The following is a 25200-nucleotide window of genomic DNA, read 5'->3' as shown; positions in this document are numbered from 1 at the left end:
ATCGAGACGGGTAGGGGATGCCATCGTTGAAGAACTAGCGACCTTTAAGGTAGGGCCAAGGTTTGAGTACCTAGGGTGGTCCAACATGTTGGTTCTACCCCAATACTACTATTCCAGGCTGATTGGGCATTACTATGCCAACCTAACAGTGGAGCAGGAAAACATGGAAATGCTCAAGATCCATTCCTTTGTGAAGGGGGTCCATATTACCTTCAATGAGGTGGAGCTGGGGGCAATTCTGGGAATTAGTGCCATGGGTGCTCGAATGTATCACCCACCTACCAGGGATCCCTTGTCCTGCATGTCCTTGGCAGAGTATGAACATCTGTATAAGACCATGACCAAGGACAAACATGCAAGTAGGGGGAACATAACCAAGTTTGGCTATTCCCAAAGGATTCTGACCATGATAGTCAAGGCAAATCTGATGCCAATGAAGGGACATGCTACTGAGCCCTCTCTTATGGCCGCCACCCTAGGGTATTGTCTGCACCGAGGACATCAGTTAAGTCTCCCTTTTGCCATCATCAAGCACATGGAGCAAGTACTTTTTAAATCCAGGATTGAGAAAACTTTTCCTTACGAGAGGGTTCTATCCCGTATCTTTTAGCACTTTCAAATTGATCTAAGTGATGAGCCACCTTGTGAAAGTTTTGAGGAGCCATTTGGGAAAAACTCCCTAGCTCAGATGAAGATCATTGTCACTACTAATAGTGATGGGGAGCCAGTGGTTCCTATAGGTGGTGAAGGTACATGTGGAGACGCTAGTGATGAGGAGGAGGAGGGACCCATAGAGTACACTACTGGTGCTTCTAGTTTCGAAATTTCAGAGATGGGTGCTATTCTGAGTACCCTGAACCAAATGAACCTCAACATGACCCGGCTAAATTCAGACATGCTAGATGGTTTTGCAAGTGTCCATGGGCAATTTTCTCATACAACCATCGCTTGGAGAGGATGGAGAAGGACATTCATAACATCAATGCATACCTCTACTACGAGGATGGTGATGACGAGGACGAGGAGGAGGATGGTGGAATGGGGGACTAGACCCCAAGTCAGATGGAGTTCTTGTTGGCCCTTTCTGATCTCAGCTCTTTTGTGTATGGAGGAAGTCTATGAACAATATTTCTATTTTGCTTATCTTTTATATATATATATATATATATATATATATATATATATATATATATATATATATTTTTATGATCATGTGTATGTATAGTCCTACTTGCTGGTATCTTAGACTTTCTATTTTGGATCCTTTTTGTAGTTTGTTTGCCTCTACAGGAGGTTAAAGGAAGAATTGGCGGGAGAGTAGGAACTAAAATTAACATATATATATATATAACTCTTAACTCACATGTTGTTCCTATTATGTGCTATGTTTCCGTGTTGCTCCCTAACTAGTCCTCTCCCTATGTTTTGCACACATTCCAATTATGCTCGTTACAATCTTTTAATTAGATCCTATTATGTGGAGTAAATCAAGAGGCCTTGGTGAATCAGGTCCAGTGCAGAGCATCACGATTTGATACCACGCTGTCACGCCCCTATCCCTGTGCTTATACCACAAGCACAGTCAAGAGGGTGATTGGGATGCACACGTCACCCCAAACCTACCAGGATCAACGACACAGTGTCCTAGCGCCTGATAAACACCCAAGCCCTACCCAATAATTTCATTGAGTAAAAAGGAAATATAATTCCAATATCTGTCAGAGTCATGATGAGCGGAAGCATTAATTACATAAGTAGTTACAATATGTTCAGCCGTCTAGGTGATAACATAATAATAGTACTGGCGTTAGCTGACCATGGCATAACTACTCAAAATTATAATAAGTTGATACAAAAGAGTTCATAACGGGCTCGACGCCCCAAAAGAATCAAAAGATTGGGAGTTATCCCTGAAAGTATCAGTGCCCATAGGCACAATCATCGCAGGGGCAACCGTCGTTGTGTTCCTCCGACACGTAACCAGGTTCCTCTGTACCAATCCCATCAGTCTGTAGGCTGTACATCCAGGCCAGCCGAATATCCACTACCTGAATCAAAGTCTAAAGAAATTGTGTACACAGGGGGTTAGCTTCACTGAACCAGTGAGGGGAAAGGGGAGTGCACATACATACAATCACACATAGTCCATGATGCATGCAATATTAAATTCATATTTTTCACCTAGCAAGCAATCTAAGTCATGGCGTATGTTACTGTGATAACTCGGGAGACATTGAGGGTCACTTATCCTATCGCCCCAGTGAAACCTCAATTATCACAAGGGACCTGCGCCAGTAGAAGCCATCATGACCACCCAGTGGCAGACCCCAAATAGCCATCACAACCCCTATCCTGGCCTCTCCACAGACCACAGGTGCTCAGGCTATCCAACACCTAAACCCCTGTTGGCAAGGGTCGTAGCATAGGGTACAGTAGAATCCTAACCACAGATATACTACATGCATTTCTATCGTCCCGAGAGGTATTCTGGGTGGATTAACGTCCCATTCCATCTAGTATCCGGGTACCAGTATGGCACGGAACATACAGACCAGGATGGCAAATAAGTAATTATCATATTTATAAGAATCACGGGGTTCCAATACCAGTGCAACCGGCAACGTAACCCAATATCACAACATAAAGCATCATGCTCACATCTCATCAAATCATATCCGTAGGTTTCATATGTAAAATGCAACATGGCAAGAATGAATATAAACACGGAAATCAATATATAATTCCAACTAATGCATCCCTATAAATATATATATATATATATCAATCCCAATCATCACCCAAGGCCCACTCACCGATTGCTTGCTTGTCCACCGGGGTGTTTGAAAAGGTTTGCTCTAAGGCACGCTCTTTCGTGTAGATTCCAAGGTCTGAGAATGCATGAAAATGGTGTTAGGAGTGTATAAGTGGATCCCACAAAAGATCCCAACAAAAGAAGATGATTTGGGCCAAGACAACTAGAACGGATGAAGGAACGGAACCAGACGGGTGAATCCGATCGTGGATCCGCCCAGGCCATGCCCAGAAAATTATATGAAATGGACTCACAGGCGGATGCGGAACATGAGTCCGCTCGTAGATCCGTTCCAACCCTGAGACACACCCGAGAGCAACTTAGGATTCTGAGTTTCGGGCAGATTCAATTTAGGTGGGTCCGCTCATAACTCCGCTCCGGAGGAAAGCCATAATAGGCTGAGCGGTCTAACGAACGGATGCACGACAGTGAGTCCGATCGTTCGTTCGCTGCCCTTCCTTCGAACAGCAGGGAAGAGAGGAAGAGGTAGGTGAGGTCATTACCTCAAGGTTGAACCAATCGATGTTCTCCACCTCCACAGCCTCTCAAGTCCCTTCTTCTCTAAGCCTCCAATGCTCCCTCAGCTCCACGATTTGCGTAGGTAGAGAAGTAATGTGGTTTTTTAGGGTTAAGCTTTAGTCTTAAAGCTAATCTCCCTCCTAAGGTCCGTTTGGCCTGGAGCTTAATGAGGCAAAACTCATTAAAAGGGCTTACATAGCCTATGGGTCCACCCAAAGGCCACCTATACCCCAAGGAAAGGTAAGAACAAGGCTACCCTCGTCCAAGAGACAGAACTAGAGTGTCTGAAGTACAAGGTGTAGGTCCCACACAAGGAAAATACATAAAACCCAAGGACAGCACGGGCGGACTAACGGATGGATGCAGTGCTGATGAGTCCGCTCGTGCGTCCGTTACTGCTGTAAGGGCAAAAACACAAGGGAAAAGGGTCGGGCTTTGACCCATGCTTCAGGGTTGACTAGAGTAAGACTCAGTATCATCTACAAGATTACATCTTACCCCTTAACCGTCACGACATGTCCTTCGTGATTCCGAACAACTTCTTGATCGCAACACTAAGCTCATCTCCAAAGGTGGTATCTAACTGCGGGGACACCGGGTAAGCCTTTCGATACTCCTCACTTTGCGAACTTATGCTGGGAGGATGATCGACGAAATCACCATCGATAAATCTTCCCCACTGCCGGTTAAGGAACCTCTCTTCCACAGGTAGGCCCGTGATGTGGTCAAAAATCTTGTGACTAAGTTTGACCACAAGTGAAAATAACTCACTAGCATACACGGTAGCAGAATCTACACGTTACCCGAGAGAAAACATTATTAAATAGTAAAATTGGGCACGGGTGTAACACGTACACTTCTTCATTTATGAAGCCATTTAAGAATACGCTTTTCACGTCCAATGTTGTAACCTGAAATTCTTATGATAAGCAAAAGCAAGTAGCATTCTAATAGATTCAAGTCTAGCTATAGGTGCATATGTCTCATCAAAGTCAATGCTTTCCTGTTGGTTATAGCCTTGTGCAACCAATCTAGCCTTGTTTCTAATTATGTTACCATCTTCATCAAGTTTATTTCTAAATACTCATCTAGTTCCAATTATTTTGGTGTTCGAGGGTCTTGGCACTAAGTCCCAAACTTTATTTCTTTCAAACTGATTTAGCTCTTCTTGCATAGCAATTATCCAATTGCTATCCAAAAGAGCTTCCTTTATGTTCTTGGGTTCAATAGTAGAGATGAAGGCTACATTAGAACAAACATTTTGAATCTTACTTCTTGTTTGTACACCTTTCTCTAGGTTTCCAATGACAAGGTCAAGAGGGTGATCTTTAACAGTCTTTATCTCTTTGGGAAGTTGATGTACTTGATCATTAGGTTCTTCGAAAGAGACATTTTCAACTATTTTTCTAATTTCAAGTACTCCATCTTCATCATCTTCTTCTAAGTCTTTATACTTGTCCTTGGCCATAGATTCATCAAACTTTACGTTCATAGACTCTTTCACAACTAGAGTTCTTTTATTGAATAATCTATAAGCTCTACTATTTGTGGAGTAGCCTACAAATATACCATCATCGGCCTTTTCTTCAAACTTTCCTAAGTTGTCTTTAGTATTAAGAATAAAGCATGCGCAACCAAAAACTTTAAAATAATCAACTTTAGGAAGCTTATTATGAAAGAGTTCATATAGGATCTTCAAGAGTATAGGTTTTATCAAAACCCGATTTAACACATAACATGCCATATGAATAGCTTCGGCCCAAAAATACTTTGGCAAAGAATACTCATTGAGCATTGTCCTTGTAGTTTCTTAGATCTTTCTATTTTTCCTTTAAACCACACCATTTGATTGTGGTGTTCTAGGAGCCGAAAAGTTATGGGTTATACCTTGTTTTCGACAAAAGTCTCCAAATTCATCTATGTTATCAAATTCACCACCATGGTCACGTTTTATAGAAGTGATCAAGTAACCCTTCTGATTTTGTATTCTCTTGTAGAAATACAAACTCCTTAAATGTATCATTTTTATGCTTGAGAAAGAGGGTCCAACTGAATCGGGAATAGTCATCTACAATAACAAAAGTTTTACTTCTTTCCTCCTAGGCTTGTAATTTGGATAGGTTCAAATAAGTCAAGGTGAAGTAATTGCAAAGGTCTAGAGGTAGCAACAGCATTAATGGCCTTGTGAGAAGCTTTAGTAAGTTTACTTCTTTGACATGCTCCACAAGTGTGTTGCTTATCAAATTTCAACTTAGCTAGATTTCTCACCAAATTTTTAGAGGAAAGGGATCTAATTATCTTAGGATTAATATGACCCAATTTCCTATGCCATAAGGTAGTATCATCAGATTTAAAAATAAGGCAAGAATCATGAGAATTTACACTAAATATGCAAGTATAAACATTGTTCTTTCTACATCCTTCAAGAATCATATTATCATTAGAATCCTTAATCTCATATTTAGAAGCATTGAAATTAACAAAGTATCCATTATTGCATAATTAACTTACGCTAAGTAGATTATACTTAAGGTTATCAACTAGGCTAACATTGGAAATTACTGTACCTCCAAATTTTATGAATCCGTTTTCAATAATTCTTCATTTGCTGTTGTCACGTCCCAAACCACCCTTGGGAGGATTTAGGCAAGTAACCGGATATCCTACGACATCCGCCAATCCCCAAGGATCAAGAAGCAGTACTTACACGTCACAAACCACACAATGAGGGTAAAAAGATAGTAAAAGAATATCAGAGTGCAACGAAATATCAGACTACCCACAGATGATTTATATCATCGATAATATGTCCAATAAGTACATTATCTTTGTAATACACTTGTTGAAAGAAAGAAACTTAAATAATAACAAAATCGTCGCTAAGCAACGAGATGAGGAAGATCTACAATTCCATCAACAGCTTCCTCGTCCATTGGCAAACCCATACCTGTAAAATCAACTAAAAGAGAATATACAAGAGTGTGAGCTCCACCGAGCCCGTGAATGAAATATAAACCATGCATGCACAACCAAATGAGTCCTACATGAGGTGCAGTTCATTTCATTTATTAGCCACCTAACATCACAACTAAGACAGGTTAGTGCTACTACAATCCCCAATACATTTATCCCTGGTGCGGGCTTGGTTACCCCTTCCCGCAATACACCCGTTGAGTTGTCGGAGAAAATCAGTCGGCTTCAGCATCCCTTCCTAAGGTCAGTCCAACTGGCCCTCAAGGTTACCACTGTGCTACCACCAGCCCTATTGACTAGTGGGCATCAAATCGAACAATGTCTTCTTGAGACATTGGCCTCACACATTTCTGTGCTACCATCAAGTCCTAATGATCACGATGGGTCAGCCGACCGAACAATGCCCTTTAGGACATTGGCCTGACATTTTTGTGGTATCCAACACCTAAACCCCTGTTGGCAAGGGTTCGTAGCACGGGTGATGATTTTCTAGCCATATGCATTCTATATGACATAGTATGAGTCGGGTGGTGTCAACCGTATCCCATTCTAAGGGCTACCATAGGCCTCATTTCCAAGCCGGCTATGGCATCTAATCTAGCAATTCCACATATAAGCATTATCATCTATTTTCAATGTCCATCAGATAAGATTCAGAATTTAAATAAGAACATAAAAAAATTTAAAGAAATTAAAGACAATAAATATTGTTGTTGTTGTTATCATAACCCATCAGTCATGTTACACCTACACTCATGGTGTAATTCTACTCACCTTGGTTTGATCCTACCGGTTCAGTTGTTTGTTCAGTTCCGGCCGGTACCTGGCTATGCACCTCGAGCACGGAATCAAATCCTAAAGTAATAAATTAAAAATGTGTTATTTTAATTATTCAGACTGTTTTGGATAACCTAGTGTTGGTCTAGGCTCACTGGTCTGACTCGGTGCTCAATCCGAGATCACTTGGAATTCTCTGGGCCTTGCACTGGGCTTTAGGTCTATGTCCCGGTGCATCATCCAGAAAATGTGACTTAGGGTCAATATGGTATTTTACCACTATAGTTCATGTTCCTAGGTCACAATAGTCTTACATCACAGTCCCTAGGTCAGCAGTGCTGCAACACCAACACAAACCAGGTTTCCAAGCCCTGCGGGGCCCACTTGGGTACCCAAAGTGTTCATAATTATGGACAGATGTAAGGAGGGGTATTTTGGTCATTTTCACCTCCTTACACTATTTATAGTCCATATGTGGAGGTCCCCAAACTTAGATTTGCAAAATAGCCCACTTTAATTCTCTGGGTGATGTGTGCATCGCCCAGTGCTATCGCCCAAAGAATTCATATGCAGAATTTGTTTTGATTGAAATGAAATTTCAGTTCGTTTAGTGGCATAATTGGATCATGGTTCCTTCCAAAAAAATGAATCTATATGAATCTAGTTTCTAGAAAAATTAGAATCAAAGAAAATGAAGATTGGATTATGAAGATATACTATTTTTATTATACAAAGGTCAATCTGTCAAGACAGCAGGATCCGATTTTGATAGCAACTTTAACTTAGAGACATAACTAGGTAATAGTGTCTTCTAACAAAATGAATCCCAATGAGTCTAGTTTCTAACAAAATTGGAACCAATAAAAATTAAGTTTGGGTCATGGAGTTATATCATTTTAACTAAGAGAAGGTCAATCTGTAAATTAGCAGAATTTGTCATTTATGTTGGGATTTAAGATGTATGTATGGAATTGGGTTCTATCCTACTATTTCTTGCTTCATGCACATGGTTTGATATAAAACTAAGCTATATTCATGGTGGAACTGAGGTCTAAGCAAATTCTGGGTTTGTAAGAATGTGGATGAAGAGCAATAACATAGAATCCATGGCATGCATGCAAGGATCCATGGTTCTATCTTGCAAATCATGGCTTACATTCATAGTTTAGCATGATGGTTAGCCAAATCATGGCTGGAACTTAAGTTCAAGTACATTCTACATTTGAGAAGAAAGTAGGAGGTAGGAGGGAGAGGTTATGCAAGAGGATCATGCATCCTAGATACTAATTTAAGCATTTCATACATGGTAGCATGCAAGGTAGGAGTTTGGGTTCAATTCTGTAACTGTTTTCCCAAAACAAAATTTTATAAGAAAGGTTTATGAGATGAGAAGGTCGGATTCTAGTGGTGCTTACCTTGGGGCTTGAGAGCAAGAGGTGAGCAAGGCTCCTTCTCCTTCTTCTTCTCGCTCTCTTTCTCTTCTTTCTTCTCCTTCTCTTTCTCTTCTTCTTCTTTTCTTTTCTTTTCAATTTTGCTGAACTAAACCCAACAAATATGGGTTCCCTTTTATACTTTATTTTATTTATTTTTTTATTTATTTATGAGAATACAATTTTACCCCTTCTTTATCCTTGTATAACCAATATATTATTTTCTTTATTTAGTATCTTGGGTACCCATCTAAATGTGTCCTATACTTTAAATGAAAAGTTTTTAAGTCCTAAACCTATGAAATTTCAGTCCTACCCTTCCTGGCCTCCATTTTCCACCAATAGTGATTAGTCTTCTTCTTTGATTAAGGTACCCTTATAAAGTGAAAAGACTTGATTACCCATTAGTCTTATGTTTTATTTCAATTATATCTAACCTATCCCAACTTGCCATCTATTTATTAATTTGATTTCTTAATTCTCACCAATAGGATCCTTCCACATGGAATGCCATGTGGCCTCCAACTATTGTGTGCATGTTCAACATACAATATATGTCACTGCTTAAGTGTGCCACGTGGCTACCACTTTAGGTGGGCCCCACATGCATATTTGTTTTTAAAATTAAATTTCCACCTCACCACATGTCTTTTATTTAACTTATTTAAACTTTTATGTATATATAAAAGTATACGTGGGTGGAGATTTGAACCTACAACTTCCCACTTAAATAGCCAAAGTAACAACCAGTTGGGTTAAGACCTTAATTTGCCATCTTTTGAAGAATAAATTACTTTATCCTTTTGTTCTTACTGTTTTGATCAACATTTTGTCTAGGAAACCCGGAATTGACTTTCGTTAATTGTATAGGTTTCGTTTTAAGGTTCTTCTCAATAATTTATTGATCCTAAGAATTATTTCACGTTATCAAAACTTAACTTTTCATGAGTTGGTATAATTATCATAATGCCCCTATATTACAAATATAAGTTATTTTATTGTTTACCGATCGCCAGGTTAGACCGGTGATGCACTAGTTGGCAACCAAAGTTAATGGGGAAAATTTTAAAATAAAGATGCGGGCATTACATTACATTATTTTTCTCGACCATTCGTTCAACGCTCTATAAGATACTGGTGCCATTGACCTCAGGTTTTGGACCTTCAACAAAATTTTAAATTAGCCCGTATTTTTGGGCACGGGTTTTACAGCTGTTGTCTCCAAAAGATACCCATTCTCCTTTTTATTTCTTGAGCTCCGAAAACAGCTTTGGATTAGATGTCATGTGCTTTGAGCAGCCACTATCGATATACCATTCCATGTTGCTCATATCCACCTACAAAACAAAGACACTTAATAAAACTTTGGTCCCCATTGTATGTTGGGTCCGTCATTGTTAGTATCATACATTTCTCTTGGTCTCCAAACCATTCGGTCACCATTTGTCTTTTGGTTGCCATACCAATTTGGGTATGATTAAGGGTTCCAAGGTCTTTGGTTTTAGGGTATCCTATATGAACCTTGGTTTTTGGGTGGTCTTTGCACCTTAGGTGGAGTTCTAGTTGGTCTTTGCACCTTTGGATGACTTCTTCTATTTTAACCATTGTAAGGTCTTCTAAGATGGTGGAAAGATTATTTCATGTGATTACATTCCCAGATAGTATGTCCCTTCTTATTGCAATTATTACATACAACAATTTGAGGGATATATGGAGTCTTCCCTTTGGGATTAGGTTTGCTAAATTGAGAACTTTTCTTTTTAGAATAGCATTCCTCAATGGAATTCCCTTTCTTCCTACAATAGTGCAAAACTTCTTCTTTACTTTCTCACTTGTCATTTTACTTGTACTTGGTTCTTCGGCTAGATTTGAATTGTTGTTTACATCATAGCCTACCCTTTCCTTGTTAAGAGATGCTTTGGAAGTATTTTCAAGTAAAATGTCAAGAGCCTTTTTCCCGTTAGTAAAGAATTCTAAAGCTTTACACAATTTCTCTTTTTCTTCCTCCAAGTTGTTAACTTGAAAAGTTAGAGTTGTGTTTTGGTCTTTGAGAATATTTATCTCTTTTAAGAGATTCTTTTTTGTGGTAGCTAATTTCATGCTACTTTGGTAGAGGTCTTCAAAGCCTTCTTTCAATTCTAAAAAGTCTTTATCTTTATGAGATGGAGAAGTGGGGGTTACCTCATTTTGAATTTCTTCATCTTCGATAGCCATGAGTGCTAGATTGGTTTCTTCTTCTTCTTCTTGAGGTGCTTCATCATCCTCTTCTTCATCACTTGAATCAAAGGAGTTTTCAGCTTTGTAGGCCTTCTTGTATTTATTTATTTTTGGACAGTTTCCCCTGTAGTGTCCTGGTTTCCTACACTCATAGCACACAATGTCTTTTGAAGAAGATTCATTATTTTCTTTAGGAGCATTCTTACCTTTTTGGTCTTTTGAGAATCTTTTCTTGTTGAATGTGGCTTTTCTTTTGTTTTTCAAGAATCTTGAAATTTCTTAGATAAATAAGCGATCTCATCATCAGACAATTCTTCTTCTTCATCGCTGATTTCATATGATTTGAACGCTACAATCTTCTTCTTATGTTCTTTTGGTTCATTCTCCTTGATGTCAAGTTTAAGTTCCATCTCGTGGGTTTGGAGTGATCTCAACAACTCATTTAGGCTTAATTTGTCGATGTCCTTGGATTCTTTAATTGCCGTAGTTTTAGGTCTCCATTCCTTTGAGAGAGGTCTCAAAATCTTTCGAACATTTTCACCATTGGAATAGATCTTCCCTAAACCTTTCAACTTGTTTACAATGTTAGTAAAATGAGTAAACATGGCATATATATCTTCATCATTTTTCATCTTAAATAGTTCATATTCATTTACAAGCATGTCAATCTTAGATTGTTTGACCCCTGAAGTACCTTCATAGGTTACAACGAGTTTGTCAAACATTTCCTTAGTGGAGTTACATATACAAATCCTATTATATTCCTTTTCTCCCAAAGCACATTGAATGTAGTTTATTGTTACATAGATGAGTTGGATTTTTTCTTTATCAGCTGGAGTCCACTCTTCTTTGGGTTTGTCTATATTGTTTAGTCCATTCTCAATGACTTCCCTTGTATCAATGTTATTGGCACAAACGAAGTTCTTGAAGCGATTCTTCCAATAGAAAAATCCTTCACCTTCAAAGAAGGGGGATCGGGTAATGTTGTATCCTTCAACCTTATGATTGACAGAGGATCCCATGGTCTTTAACTCTTTAATTAGATTGAAAAACAATCAAGGTCTTGAGCTCCCGCTCTGATACTAAATATAAATTCACCTAGAGGGGGGTGAATAGGTGAAGGTAGTTGAATATAACAACTAATGCGGAATTAAAAAGTTATCAATAAAATATAAACAAACAACAAAGATAACACACAAGATTTATAGTGGTTCGGCCAATACTTGCCTACGTTCACTCCTCTCATCTTAGAGAGAATTTCACTAAAACAAATCTTGAGTATGAGCAAGAGAACTCGTACAAATCTTGAGAAATGAGCAAGAGAACTCAACAACAACTAATCTTGATTTTTTAGTAAGAGGACTCAACCTACTCTTGATTTCGAGCAAGAAGACTTAAATAACCATATAAAATAAACAGTGTACTAAGATTAGGATTACCTCAACCTTAGATGTATGAAACTACTTTTCACCTTTGAAGCTTGAAGCTTGAAGCTAATTGAGGTGGAGTAGCAAGAGAGGAAATGTACTTGAATGAATTCTTTGATTAAGAGTGCACACTTCAATACTTTGAATGATCAAGTACCAATGTCTTTTTGATGCCTTTGATTAACTTTAGTTAATTGTAATTAGTTTAATTGAGCTTATCTATTTATAGGCAAAGGTGCTCAAGGCATCTAAGACTTAATGCTAAATTCGGATACTAATCTATCATAATCCGGTATGTCATTTCCTAATTCGATATGCCGGATCATGGAATATATCCGTTGCCCAACGGTTAATTCATAACAGTTAAATTCTAATTCGGTATGTTGGATCATGATTTGGCATGCTGGATCATGATTCGATATGCCAGATCAGATTCGGCACATTTCGTTTGCTCTCTGTGAGCAAATCTTGAGATTGTATTAAACATACCAAAACAAATTCGGCATGCCGTTTCCAGATTCGACATACCGGATCAACAAATTCTGCTGAACCATGTTAAGTCCTTTGTTGGACTTACTTGCATGATTCTAAATTGGTTTGGTCATATGGATCGGGTTAATTAAACCTCCTAAAGTCCATCTAAATGAATGCATGCTTGTGTGTATGCATTATATCATTTGTGACTTTAATTATGATTATACAACTTAGTACAATTCTAAGTCTTCAATCTTCTTTAAGTCTTGAACTTCATTTTTTTACATGAATGTCTTCAAATTGAGTTCCTCTAAGTTGTCTTGATCTTTGTCTTCAAAACTTGTTCCTCATTCTTCATGATTCTATGAAAGATTGGGCAAGGTTCAATTTGCTTTGAGCATCAATCTTGTAAGTACTCGGTACTCCCCCTTACTTGATGCTCTACTCTTGTGAAGTCTCTCTATGCAACTTAACACAAGTTAGTACACAAGACTTATTTGTTATCATCAAAATCATAATGGATGATGTGTAAGGACTTTACCTCAACACATTGTCGCTGGTCCATTGGATGGACTAGTACCAATCGACCACTATAGGGATCTTGGACCTGTGTTGCCTCTGACCTACCCCAAGGTCTAGAACATCTTGCTAAGAGTCATTTGTGTGATCCATATTGTGAACCATGCCATTCCAGTCCTATTCTTGTATTTTGAACAATGGTTTGATTGCCACTGGTCCATTGGATAGACCAGTCCAATCAACCAGTACCAACCTTGATTGAAAAACCTAACCTTAACATAGGGAATTGCTTAGAACAGTACCTAGGGACCCCCTTGGTGTGAGACCATGAACCTTTCTAGATTTTTGCTGCTGTAGCCCTACTGGTCCATTGCCACTGGTTCATTGGATGGACCAATACCAATTGACCACCACTGCGGTCTTTCCAAATTTGAGTCTGGCGTTGGTTTAAAACTTAAACCAAGGGTACCTCTGAACTCCATAGCCGTTTACATATATATTCATATTTGCGTTTGATTTAATTAACCCTAGGCTATAACAACTTGCCCAGCGACGCGTATCAAAGTGCTTTTGAGGACCAGTAGTCCTTCAAGTAAATAGCTCTTAGCCAAGGTGAGTGGGTTTTGTGTGATTGTTTGAGTTTGTTTACATTATTAAACATATAATATTTATGTTGTTCGCATCATTATTATGCATGCTGCATCTTGCATTTTATCTCTTACTTGATTGATGTGATGTTGATATGGATTGTAAACCCTTACTTTGGGCTACAGTATCGGATGGTACCGGCATCGGAATCCCCAAAAATATGTTAATTTCTATTGCATGCCATGATGATCTGTATGTGCCGTATTGTGCTGGTACCCAGGTGTTAGATGGTATGGGATGCTGATACACCTGGAATACCTCTCGACATGATAGGACTCATGTAGTATAACTATGGTAGGTTCAGTTCTCTATGCTACGACCTTTACCAACAGGGATTTAGGTGTTGGGTAACCAATACACCTGCCGCCTGTGGAGTGCAAGAGAGGCCAGGCCAAGGATAGTCATTGGTTATCGGGCTCTGCCTCTGGGTGGTACTAGGGCTACGGACGGTGCCAGCCCCATGGCAACGATTGAGGTTTCACTGTGTCGATAGGCTAAGTGACCCATAGTGTCTCCCGAGTCATTGTAGTAGCATATACCCTCAACTTAGATTTGTGTGTTAGGTGAAAAATGAACAAATAATTACATGCATCGTAGACTAAGTGAATTATTTATATGTACACTCCCCATCCCCTCACTAGCTCAGTGAAGCTAACCCCCTTGTGCACACCTTTTTAGATGTTGATGCAGGTGATAGTTACCTCACTGGTCTCGAGGTACAGTCCTTAGATTATGATGACATTGGTACTGAGGATCCAGAGGCGATGACTGAGGAGCACTGTGATGGATGTCCTTGTAATGACGGTGCCTTCGGGGCATACTGATGACTGGGATTTGGTCCCTTTATATTTTGTCTTTTGGGGCCTTGAGCCTTGTAATAACATTGTCTGTTTTACTTAAAGTTTTGTGTAGTTACCTTGTGGTCAGCTCAAGATGGAAACTATTAACTATATCTATCACTCAGTAGTTTGAACATGATGTGACTTTTATGGTAAACGCTTCCGCTTGTATTTCCTGATCTTTGGAATATAATATTCCTTATCTTCCGCACTCTGATATTATTGTGTACTAATGTTAGTCAGTGACTATGTATCAGGGCACTGCATTCATGATCTTGGTAGCTTGTTGAGATGACATGTGTCATCCTAGTCACCCCTTTAATGTATTTTATTCCTTGTCAGGATGGGGGCGTGACATACAGTCTTTCCAACATTCTTATGATTTGATCTGAGTTATTGTTTCTTTCGTGATGTTATGACAATGTATTATACATTCATATTTGCTTCAGTTCGATGACCCGTCGTACGGATCTGGCATCATTTAATTTCAACGACCTATTGTATGAATCGGGCATCTTCTATTTCTATTCTTGACCCATTGTACGGATCGGTCACATTTAATTTCTATGACCTGTTGTACGGATTAGGCGTATTTTTCTTTCCAATGACCCGTTGTACAGCTCATGCATCTTTTTATTTGCATACATTATGAGTATAGCTACTCTGGATGACGTTAAGATTTATCATGTTGGATTCTGTTATAATAAAACTTGAGTAGGATTGAAGTGGTGTTACTCATGGTTCTTTGATCGTATGATATCCCTAGCTTACCCCTCGTTATATTTTTAGATGAAGGACCTCTTAAGTATGAGTAGACTTATGTTGAGAAGTATGAGGACGTGGCATATGATTATGGTGAATAATGTTTATTTTACTTGATTTCATTTAAAATTTTGTTGAGACGAGTTTTGGTTTATGGACTTTTGATTTAAGGTTTTGAGGTTGTAATTTTGATTTAATTATGGTTAATGAACAATGTAATGGTTAGACTTTGGGGTTTTGGATCAAAGATAATTGTTTGAATTTAAAGACTTCTGTTGTGTTTATGTGCATGGTTATGATTAGGTACACTGCTATTGTAATTTGAAGTTATGATGATTTATATTTGGTTCACACTCAAGTTTCTTTTCACTAAGACTATCGATCTTGTAGACCTTTAACGACCTAAACTCCTAGGTGGATTTGAGGGCATTACACTTCTGGGATTCTTCTCCTTGGAGCTCTCCTCTTCTCTCATTTTCTTTCTTTGAGATTTCTCTCTTTTTTGCGTACTAAAAAAATGGCATTTCTGGAACTTTTATAGCCAACAATGACTTAAACCCAAAATGTCAAGTGTTGAAAGTTTGAGACACTACAATGGCCCATGTCGACATTGTCAGGGTGCCTATCAACACTACCTTGGTGTCTAGTAGAGCCTTTAATATGGCTACGAACCTCAAATAGATTTAGGTAGTAAAATGGTTCTTTTAGACACAAAAAAGGTTCCACTCAACATTGAAACTGTTCTACTAGACGTTGATATTATCCTGCTTAACATCGAAACTAGCAGAGCCACCCTTGCCTAAATGGCCATATCTTCTTTGTCCGAACTCCGATGGACCAAATTCTAGCAGTATTGGATAAGAAGACTTGAAGCAATGAAACATCCATGTCTTGAGCTTCAATCCATATTTGGGGTATGGGCTGAAAAATTACCTTAAATTCGACTGATGTACAGAGCACTGCCCTCTTAAAGCAGACATACCATATTGGATTTTATTTCCAAAACTTCCAACTCCGATGTTGGATAGATATAAACTTGAATAGTTGGAAAGCTGACTTAGAGATCTTGCTTCCTCATGCATTAAGCTTCCACAGATCCAACTAAAGAAAATCTCAAAACACGCGTGAAGATGTTGTGACATCACCATTTTCCTGATCTCATTCGACATCGACAGTGGTGTCATCGGCGTTAATCATTCCCATGAAAGTGTCTAATAGAATGTGACAAGCATCGATCATATCTAATATATCAGTCGATACTTCATGTGCTTCACTCGACATTGAAAGATATTACATCGACATTGAACCCAAAGCTTCTGGTGTCTATTCTACGTAATTTGTTGTACCATCACCAAATTGCAGAAGCTTAGTCTTCTACATCCAATAGACCACACAATCGATACAGCTGAATTTCCATCTCCTTATGCACCTTCCTTCTCATCATGTTGAACACATATGTCGAAAGTCAACTCATGATGATGCCATTGTACCAGCCCTACTGCTAATTGCCAATTATTGCATCTAAATCATCCATCTTAATGACACTGACAATTTCCTGACACTACCACATGCTGACTACCCTTATACATTACAATCCCATCTCCAAACTCCTCAACTACCATACCATCTCTGAAGACTACTCACCATGCAACTGTACAACAATCAAAGCTATCTACACTGCTTACTATCCAATCATGTCGGCCATATCAACCCACAAGCTAGTTGCTCATTGTAGTCTCAAACTATAATTGATGACAATCAATACTTTCATAGGCTTCCAGTGGTGCTAACTCTGCTCATCTTTAGACAAGCCATCCATATGCTTACATCTCAGCTCAACTGAGTGAGGGTGTTGACCAGCAAGCTCATTGCTTAAATGATCTTCCTAGCTGATTGTGTTGACAACAATGACAGCAACAATACAATGCACGCTATGCTCAACACTTATTCCATAATCACAATTCTATTTTGTTTGAGACTCTGATAAAAATTTGCTTTAACTAACTACTCTTTGGAGATTTTTGAAATTTCAAACCTTGCCTTGAAATTACCATGCTTGAGGGTCGAAGATTTAAAGTCGTTCCCATGTGTAAGAAAGTTTGCATCATCGTGGTGCCTGAGAAATCATTTTCCACCAAGCTCGTTATGGGGCCTATATTTTTGTTTCTCCCGTTGAGGATATTGGGCAAAGGTATTAATAGATGGTTGTTTTGGGGGTAAAAACATGATCATAATATGTCATTTTTGTTGGATGTTTTGAGGTTAATGGCCATCATTCACTTTTGTAACTGCTAGCCCTATACGATAATGGTTGAGATTTGATAATTCAGAGGTGACAAGAGATTGGGGGATTGAGCCCTATACGACTGACGAAAGAGGGTGGAGATAGAGAGGGGGTGACAAGGCTCACGACAGAGGGGAAGGTATTGGGGCAAGAGAGAGAGAGGATGCAATTATTCATTTAAAGTGAATTTATAAGAATTATCCTTCTACTTCAATCCTACAAAAGTATTTGTTAGAGTAAAAATGTTATAATGAAGTAAATGCTTCACTAGGCATAGTGACACCCAAGAGGACTCAAGAAAAAGACTTAACTCATCATCGATTCTATTATCGAAATACACCAATGGTTTGAAGTATTGGTCTTAAATTGGCTATAGGGATTAAAATCCTCTGCAATTCCTTCATATTGCGGTGCCTTGTAGTTCGGGCCTAAGAGCTCGACATGTGGAAGATGCTTCATCCAATTGTTCGAGCACGATTGACCCAATTTTTTTTTCTTTCTCTTCGAGCTTGGCATAGTTGGATGTCGCATCTTCCACGTGTCAAGCTCTCAGACCTGAATGGCAAGTCACCGCAAGATTAAAGCATTGCACAAGATTTTTTCTCGGCCATACTGACCGCTCCCTGATCGATACACCAACTCATTCTAGGTATCAGATCCAAATCGATAGATCGGTTGTTTTTTTTTTTTTGTAGAAAGCAGGGCTATTCATTCATGCACGCCGAATGCCAAAAGAAAGAAAACAAGAAACATAATGCAGATAGCTGACATGTGATACACAAGGTTTCAAAACCGACAAGGTTCAGAAACCAGTGAGAGACATGTCCTGACATACATGTCATAGGCGGGACCGATCGGGGGAGGGAATGGGTAACAACCACATCCTAAAGAAACTCGTTGTAGACACAACATACATAATGAAGCGCATGCACGAACGTGCCATAAAAAAGGAATACATCAGCAATAAACAAAAAGAAGACATCATTTTTAATGCCGCATGCCAGACAAGCCCTTGGGATACAGGGAAAGTCACAATATGCACGTGGTCCAATGAAGTTCTTGATGGTCGTTGCATCGATTCCAGGGCTCACATTTCAAGTAGCTCCACCATCGCCGGCAACGGTGACTGCCCAATCGAAAGGGGGAAGGACTTCGATTCTGGCCAAATCCAAGGCATCACAAATGTGGAACCTGCAAAAACTGCACAACCACAAGCAAAAAAAGAAAAGGAAAAGCAGAGAAGACGGAGGCATCGTTAAGAGTATGGGAGATGGTGGTGAGGGCGATGGCAAGGGGGATGGGAGCAGTGAGGGCGGTGGCGTGGAGGATGGGAACAGTGAGGACGATGGTGTGGAGGATGGGAACAGTGAGGGTGATGGCGTGGAGGGTGGAGGCATCGGTGAGAGTGAGGGAGATGGCGGTGAGGGCGATGGCGTGGAGGATGGGAACAGTGAGGGCGATGGCATGGAGGATGGGGGTAGTGGGCAGGGGGCGTCGGTGAGGGCGATGGAGGTGGCGGTAAGGGGGGGTGGGGGTGAGAGAGGTGGTGGTGAGGGCGATGTGGAGGATCGTCGTCGTCATTGTTGGCTTCAGCGGCGGTGTCGACAACACCCAGAATCATGGCGGCGGACTGAGACTAAACCTCACAAGGAAGAGATACGCCACTAGGGCGGAGAGCTTACACACCACAGGGGCGGAGAGATAACACAATAGGGGCGGCTACGGCGGGGGAGGTTGCAGAGCTCGTAGCAATTAGGGCAACATACTGAAGCCCACTCGAGTTTTTGTAGATCGGTTGTTTCAGCGATCCCCTATACCAACCTATCACTTAAGTTCTTTAAAAACAGAGAAATTCTCAATGTTTTTTTCTTCTAGTTTTGTGGTTTTGAACCTCAAATCTCGGTATATTCTTTGATTAATTTTATAGTTTTTTTTTCTCTTCCAAATATTTAATTTATTATTTATGAGATTTTTTGAAATTTCTTATAATTCTAACTAAAACCTTAGTCGATCGATACCAAAAAAAAAAAAAGGGTTAAGTACGCATACACCCCTAAAATGGACCCAATATTCCTCATGCACCCCTAATGTTCTGACAATTCCACACGCACCCCTTCAAGATTCCACGTACACCCCCTACTTTTTAACCTAAAGCCATTTAAGTCCACATCGTTAATTTCAAGCGTTAAATACTAAAAATATTTTTTTTATTGGCCAAACTACCGTTTCTTTTAACCACTCTTGTAATTTGAAAAGACATTTTTGCCCAACCCTCATCTTCCCAAACTCATCTTCTTCTTTTACAATTATAGATACCCAATACCACCACCATCACCACCCACCATTGCCGCATCCACCACCACCACCCACCATTGCCGCAGCTACCACCACCAATCATTCCCCTCGGTCTTCATTTGCCCTTTCTCTCTTGAGCCTATGTAGGACCCTGTGACCCTTTGCACTGGTCAGACTTATGAGAGATCCAACATTCTCAAATGGTTCACCTTGGTAAGGTTGGTGCAATACAAACCTAATGTTATTTGAGCCTGTGGGCCTTAATAAGTGCGGGGATTTAACTTGGTAGTTTTGGATTCGCTCTCACAGAGTAGAATTTAGATCTGATGGAGATTGGGAGTTGGGATTTTAGAAGACCCAAATAAAAGGTACCAATCAATGACACAACTAAGAGATTGGGGATATCTATTACATGAAGTGGAGGTTTAGATTATAGGGAACAACAGATATGCTTTACATAATGTTTAGGTAACCGGGCAGAACTTTTCATATTTGAATCCGATTGAATACAATTCAAAAACTAGCTTCTTGAAAAGAAATAAATCAGGGAACGAAAGGAAACGGACCGATGTGTTCCTATGAGATGGTTCCCGATGCCAATCAATGTACAGAAGTGTACAAGAAAAAGACATCTGAAACAGATCCGCAGAAAATAATTTGGGGAAGATGGTGGGTGGCGGTGGCGGTGGTGGTGGATAAAGGTGGTGTCAACCTGATCTCCTCTCTACTTGGTCCTTTTCACTTTCCATGCCATTGGGTTAGAAGCCATAGGAATTCTGGTGAACTTGAATCTGGATTTTGAGTCGAAGACGAATCTGATGCAACCGGCAAAGATCACCTTGGATTCTATGTGCTTTCAGGTTCCTGATAGGTTTCATTGATTGATTCTTTGCCTGGTGAAAAATCCTAGCACCTACCCTCTTGTTCTTCTCCGTTCTTATTCAATTGCAGTGACCGTTGGTAAGTCTCTATTGATGGATTTTGGGGAAATGATTTGGGGAAGATGAGGGCACTTTGATAATTATGCCCTAAGAAAGGTATAACTGTACATTACCTTCTTCATGTTAGCATTTAACACATGAAATTAATCGCGTTGATTTAAATGGTTTTAGATTAAAAAATAGGGGGTTTATATGAAATTTTGAAGGAGTGTTTAGAATTGTCAGAACCTTAAGAATGCATGAGGAATATTGGGTCCATTTTAAGGGGTATGTGTATTTAACCCAAAAAATATACTTTGTGTATCGATGAATACCTGACAAATCCATATCCAATCCTGTTATCCGTATCGAGTTTCAAGATAACCTATCCAGATCTGATATCGTGCACTTAAATCATTAACACTCTTTAATTACAAAGAATACTCCCACAGCTCAAACCCCATCCCCCATCGTGATTCGTGAATGGATTTCAAATTTCCACCATGTACATCTAGATAATACTCCACCACCCACACCGGAGGTGAATAATATTGATAATATTTTAGAGACAAAGATTTCTTTCCGGAAGTGTGGCTTGCGCCAGTACTCTCATGAGTCTATTTCTCTTCTTTTCATGTAAAAAGACACTTCTACCCCCTTATTTTAAGGTGAAAAGAGATAGACACGTGAAAGTGCAGACCACACTTTCGTACAGAAAACTGTTTCCCTTAAAAATGCCAAAAAAAGTCAATGAACGATCATTCATGAACAAGACTCAAGGGTATCCATCCATTTCACCCAACAAAAAAAAGGGTATCCACCCATTACTGTCAACGTGACAAGACCAGTGACACGTACGAAGGAAGAGGTGAGAGTGAAATTTGCCGTTCCCCTACCCTGTCCCCATCCTTTTATCGTTTCAAGAAGGCTCCTCACTGTGCTGTGCTAAAGAAGGAATCGGTAAACGTAAACAAACGCGCACGAATATCAATGTGAAATTGGCAAATTGTAAGGCATCTTATACCTTTCTTTTTTGTGGGACCCACAAGCGAAGAATGGGAGTGGGTCCCATCACTGAATGTGATCGGAAAACGTTGGTCTACTACCTCTGTATTATTATAATCTGCCTAAAAAGCCGTATCTATTCGTTTAATTATTGATTAGATCAGATGGTAAGGGGTAGTTTAGTAATTTAAAAAATCCTTTGTACTTATCATAATCATTGGATTCACATCCTCTACTTCCATGGATGGAACTTCCGTCCTATTTCCACACATTTAGGGAGCGACACCTATACTGACAACCATCCAACGGTTGTAAGTTCAAAATTTCAAATTAAAATGGAATGGGTTTTGAACTACATTAAACCCAAAAATAATCCCGACCGACCCAAACGACCCAAAATCAAATTCAACCCATTAGGCCATTACACACAAGGGTTTCAAAACGATTTGAATCCCAAATTTCCCAAAGTCTCGACCTTGCTCTTCTCTCGCTCTCTTCTTCTTCTTCCACAAATCTACTTGAACCACACAGGAAATGGGTGACATTGCAGCGTTCATCTAAGCCGCGACAACCATCAAGGGGAAAAAGTGAAACCCTACTTCGCAATCCATCCTTCTGCCTACAAAACCACTGCTCTGCAACTATCGTTGCCAAGAAGGAAGCAAGCGGTTTCTGCAATAAAGTGGAAACCTCCGTCGATCTGAACCCACCGGAAATAGGTGACATTGCATTATCAGAAAAATGAACTTCAATTTCTATCTTCCAGAACTGGAAATTTAAACTTCACATATAGATCTACACAATAATGGTAACATAGCCGATCAAAAAATTCAATTTATTTCTTTATTATGTTCAGGTAGATGATGAATAAGAATGCCCTGTTGGAAAGCAATTTACATAGAAAAAGAGAACCCAAGAAAAATTTCTAATCACCACCCCAGCACATTCTACAGCTCTCCCCTATAAGCTGAGTCCATAGAAATATCTCTCTCATCCAATCCACTAAATTATTACGAACAGCACAACAATCCTCGTAAGTCCTTCGAATTCCCCGTAAACTGGTGAAATACACAACAATCTTATCCTCTGTTCCGGGTAATCGATTACGATAATCGGATAAAGGTGAAACCCTAGAGCTCGAACCCACAAGCGGCCTCAATATCTTCGATTGATTCATACCCAGTTGCCTAGACGACATAGCCCGTCTGAAACTAGAAACCACGTTGGGATCCATATCAGCTAAAAGCAATTCCTCCGACATGTGTTTCCAGAGGGGCTTCATCGATGAATTATTATTCTCCCTGGGATCTGCCGACGATTCAAACGAATTGTACAATTTCTTCACCTTCCCTTCGCCGATGGAATTTGATTCCGAATTATCTAACTGGTGGCTTCGAAGGAGCTGCAGAGCTTCTTGACAGATCTAGTGCAGACGAAAAAGGAAGAAGCAACAGAAAGGAGAACGAAAGCTCTATTTTTTTGCTTTATGCTCTGCTGCTTTGGGGTTTAGAAACCCAACTGAATGGTGTCAAACCACACACAGGGTTGAGAGCGAGTGAGAGAGAGAGAGAGAGCAAAACTTGATGGAGTTTAGAGATAGGGTTTCAATGGTGTGGTTTCGGCAGATTGGTGGAAGAAGAGAGCGAGGGATGAAGAAGGTAGGGGAAAGTGAAATGGGTTGGGTTTGGGTTTGGATTTTTTTTTTCTCCACGCTGGTTGCCGCGGCTCAGATCGACGCTGCAATGTCACCCATTTTCAGTGGGCTCAGATCTACGGAGGTTTCCACTTTGTTGCAGAAATCGATTGCTTCCTTCTTGGTAACGCTGGTTGCAGAGTAGGGTTTTGTAGGGTTTCACTTTTTCTCCAAGATGGTTGCTGTGGCTCAGATGGACGCTGCAATGTCGCCCATTTCCGATGTGGTTCAGGCAGGTTTGGGGAAGAAGAGAGCGAGGGAAGAAGAAGGTCAAGATTTTGGGAGATTTGGGATTCAAATCGTTTTGAAACCTTATCACTTGCGTGTAATGGGTTGGGTTTGGTTTTGGATCGTTTGGATCGGTTGGGGTTGTTTTTGGGTTTAATATGGTTCAAAACCCATTCTACTTTAATTTAAAATTTTGGACTAACAACCTTTGGATGGTTGTCAGTACAAGTGTCACTCCCAGAATGCGTGGAAGTAGGATGGAAGTTCATCGATGGAAGTAGAGGATGTGAATCCACTTATCATTATGTCGTCACGGTACAATATTTTCGTAACCAATTAATCCACGCCACCTGTCTCTAAACAGAAAAGTTAACGGCAAAGTCATTAGAAGCCCTAGATTATAATAAAGGCCTTAGACTCCACACTTATAAAACGTTTAATAATTGCGGCTTGAAGAGATCCTGATCGTTAGATCCACCAAGTTTGAATAAAAATGTAAGGGCCGCCGTTGGATATTTCTTTCCCCGCAAGAAAGACCAGTGTGTTCATATACGGCCGACTTACGGACGTTAAAACTCTTCTTTGAACGGCGTCAATCGCTTCCACTGTTCTTCGTTATCCCTTAGACAGAAGATTTCGACGAACAAACAAACCAGAACCATGTCTCACTAGCAGCGCTTGCCTCCGCTGCCAAATCGGTCGGCGAAAGGCTCGTTTAAAAGGAAAAATTTAGATTCCAAACATAGGAGACAAAATATAATTTGGGTTCCGGGAGTCTAGAAGCGATTAGGGCTTTTTCTCGGTGACTAGGAAAATCTAGTAGTTGGTAAGCTTCCATCTTGGTAGAAACTCATCTTGTATATCATTTGACTCAAATCGAACCAAGTGCAACCGCCTTTCAAAGCGATCTGGTACGACAAGGGCTTAAGTCCGTTCTTCCTAGTCGGTCTAAAATCAATTCGCTCTTGAAATCGTTCACTTTCTTGAACTGCTTCTTGTTTATCTCTCTCTCTCTCTCGCCTGGAATTTCACTTTCCAACTTTTACAGGTAAGATTTATTGGAGCTTATGTCTCTTTTTTTCTTTAAATGAATTTATTTGGTTCATTTTGAGTTTGGATTTCATCGTTTAGTCGAACTTGATATCTTCTCTTTCGTATTTCAGGTAAATTTTGATTGATCTAACGCTATTTGATTTTGAGTGCTGTCTCTTTGTTCATGACTGGCTTTTTTAGCCAGATCTGCGTTTGAACCGTTTGCCTGTTCAAGTTAGAAGGTATTTCTTGTTTATTCTGTCCTCTTCATTAGATCTGTCCAAATAAGATTTAATCTTGATTTTATGGGACCCAATTTGTTTTCGGTTCATGTTCATAAATTTTA

General features: G+C 39.8%; 2 protein-coding genes across 2 annotated transcripts; one reads left to right on the top strand and one right to left on the bottom strand.

The window, feature by feature from the left end:
* The first annotated feature begins 18671 nt into the window (after positions 1–18671).
* On the top strand, positions 18672–19349 carry LOC122665460 (golgin subfamily A member 6-like protein 2). The gene has a single exon (XM_043861609.1). It carries the CDS (start codon positions 18672–18674, stop codon positions 19347–19349), a length of 678 nt encoding a protein of 225 aa, XP_043717544.1.
* A 2957-nt stretch (positions 19350–22306) lies between these two features.
* Positions 22307–24484, bottom strand: LOC122665459. The gene is made up of 3 exons (XM_043861608.1): positions 24476–24484; positions 22920–23324; positions 22307–22669 (listed from the first exon to the last, which is right to left on the bottom strand). The coding sequence occupies exons 1-3, from the start codon at positions 24482–24484 to the stop codon at positions 22307–22309; spliced, it is 777 nt and encodes a 258-aa protein (XP_043717543.1).
* Positions 24485–25200: the final 716 nt, after the last annotated feature.

The sequence above is a fragment of the Telopea speciosissima genome, chromosome 6, assembly GCF_018873765.1.
Source record: "Telopea speciosissima isolate NSW1024214 ecotype Mountain lineage chromosome 6, Tspe_v1, whole genome shotgun sequence".
NCBI lineage: Eukaryota > Viridiplantae > Streptophyta > Magnoliopsida > Proteales > Proteaceae > Telopea > Telopea speciosissima.
Note: the sequence above shows the minus strand (reverse complement) of the source record. Positions and strands in the feature narration are given on the sequence as shown.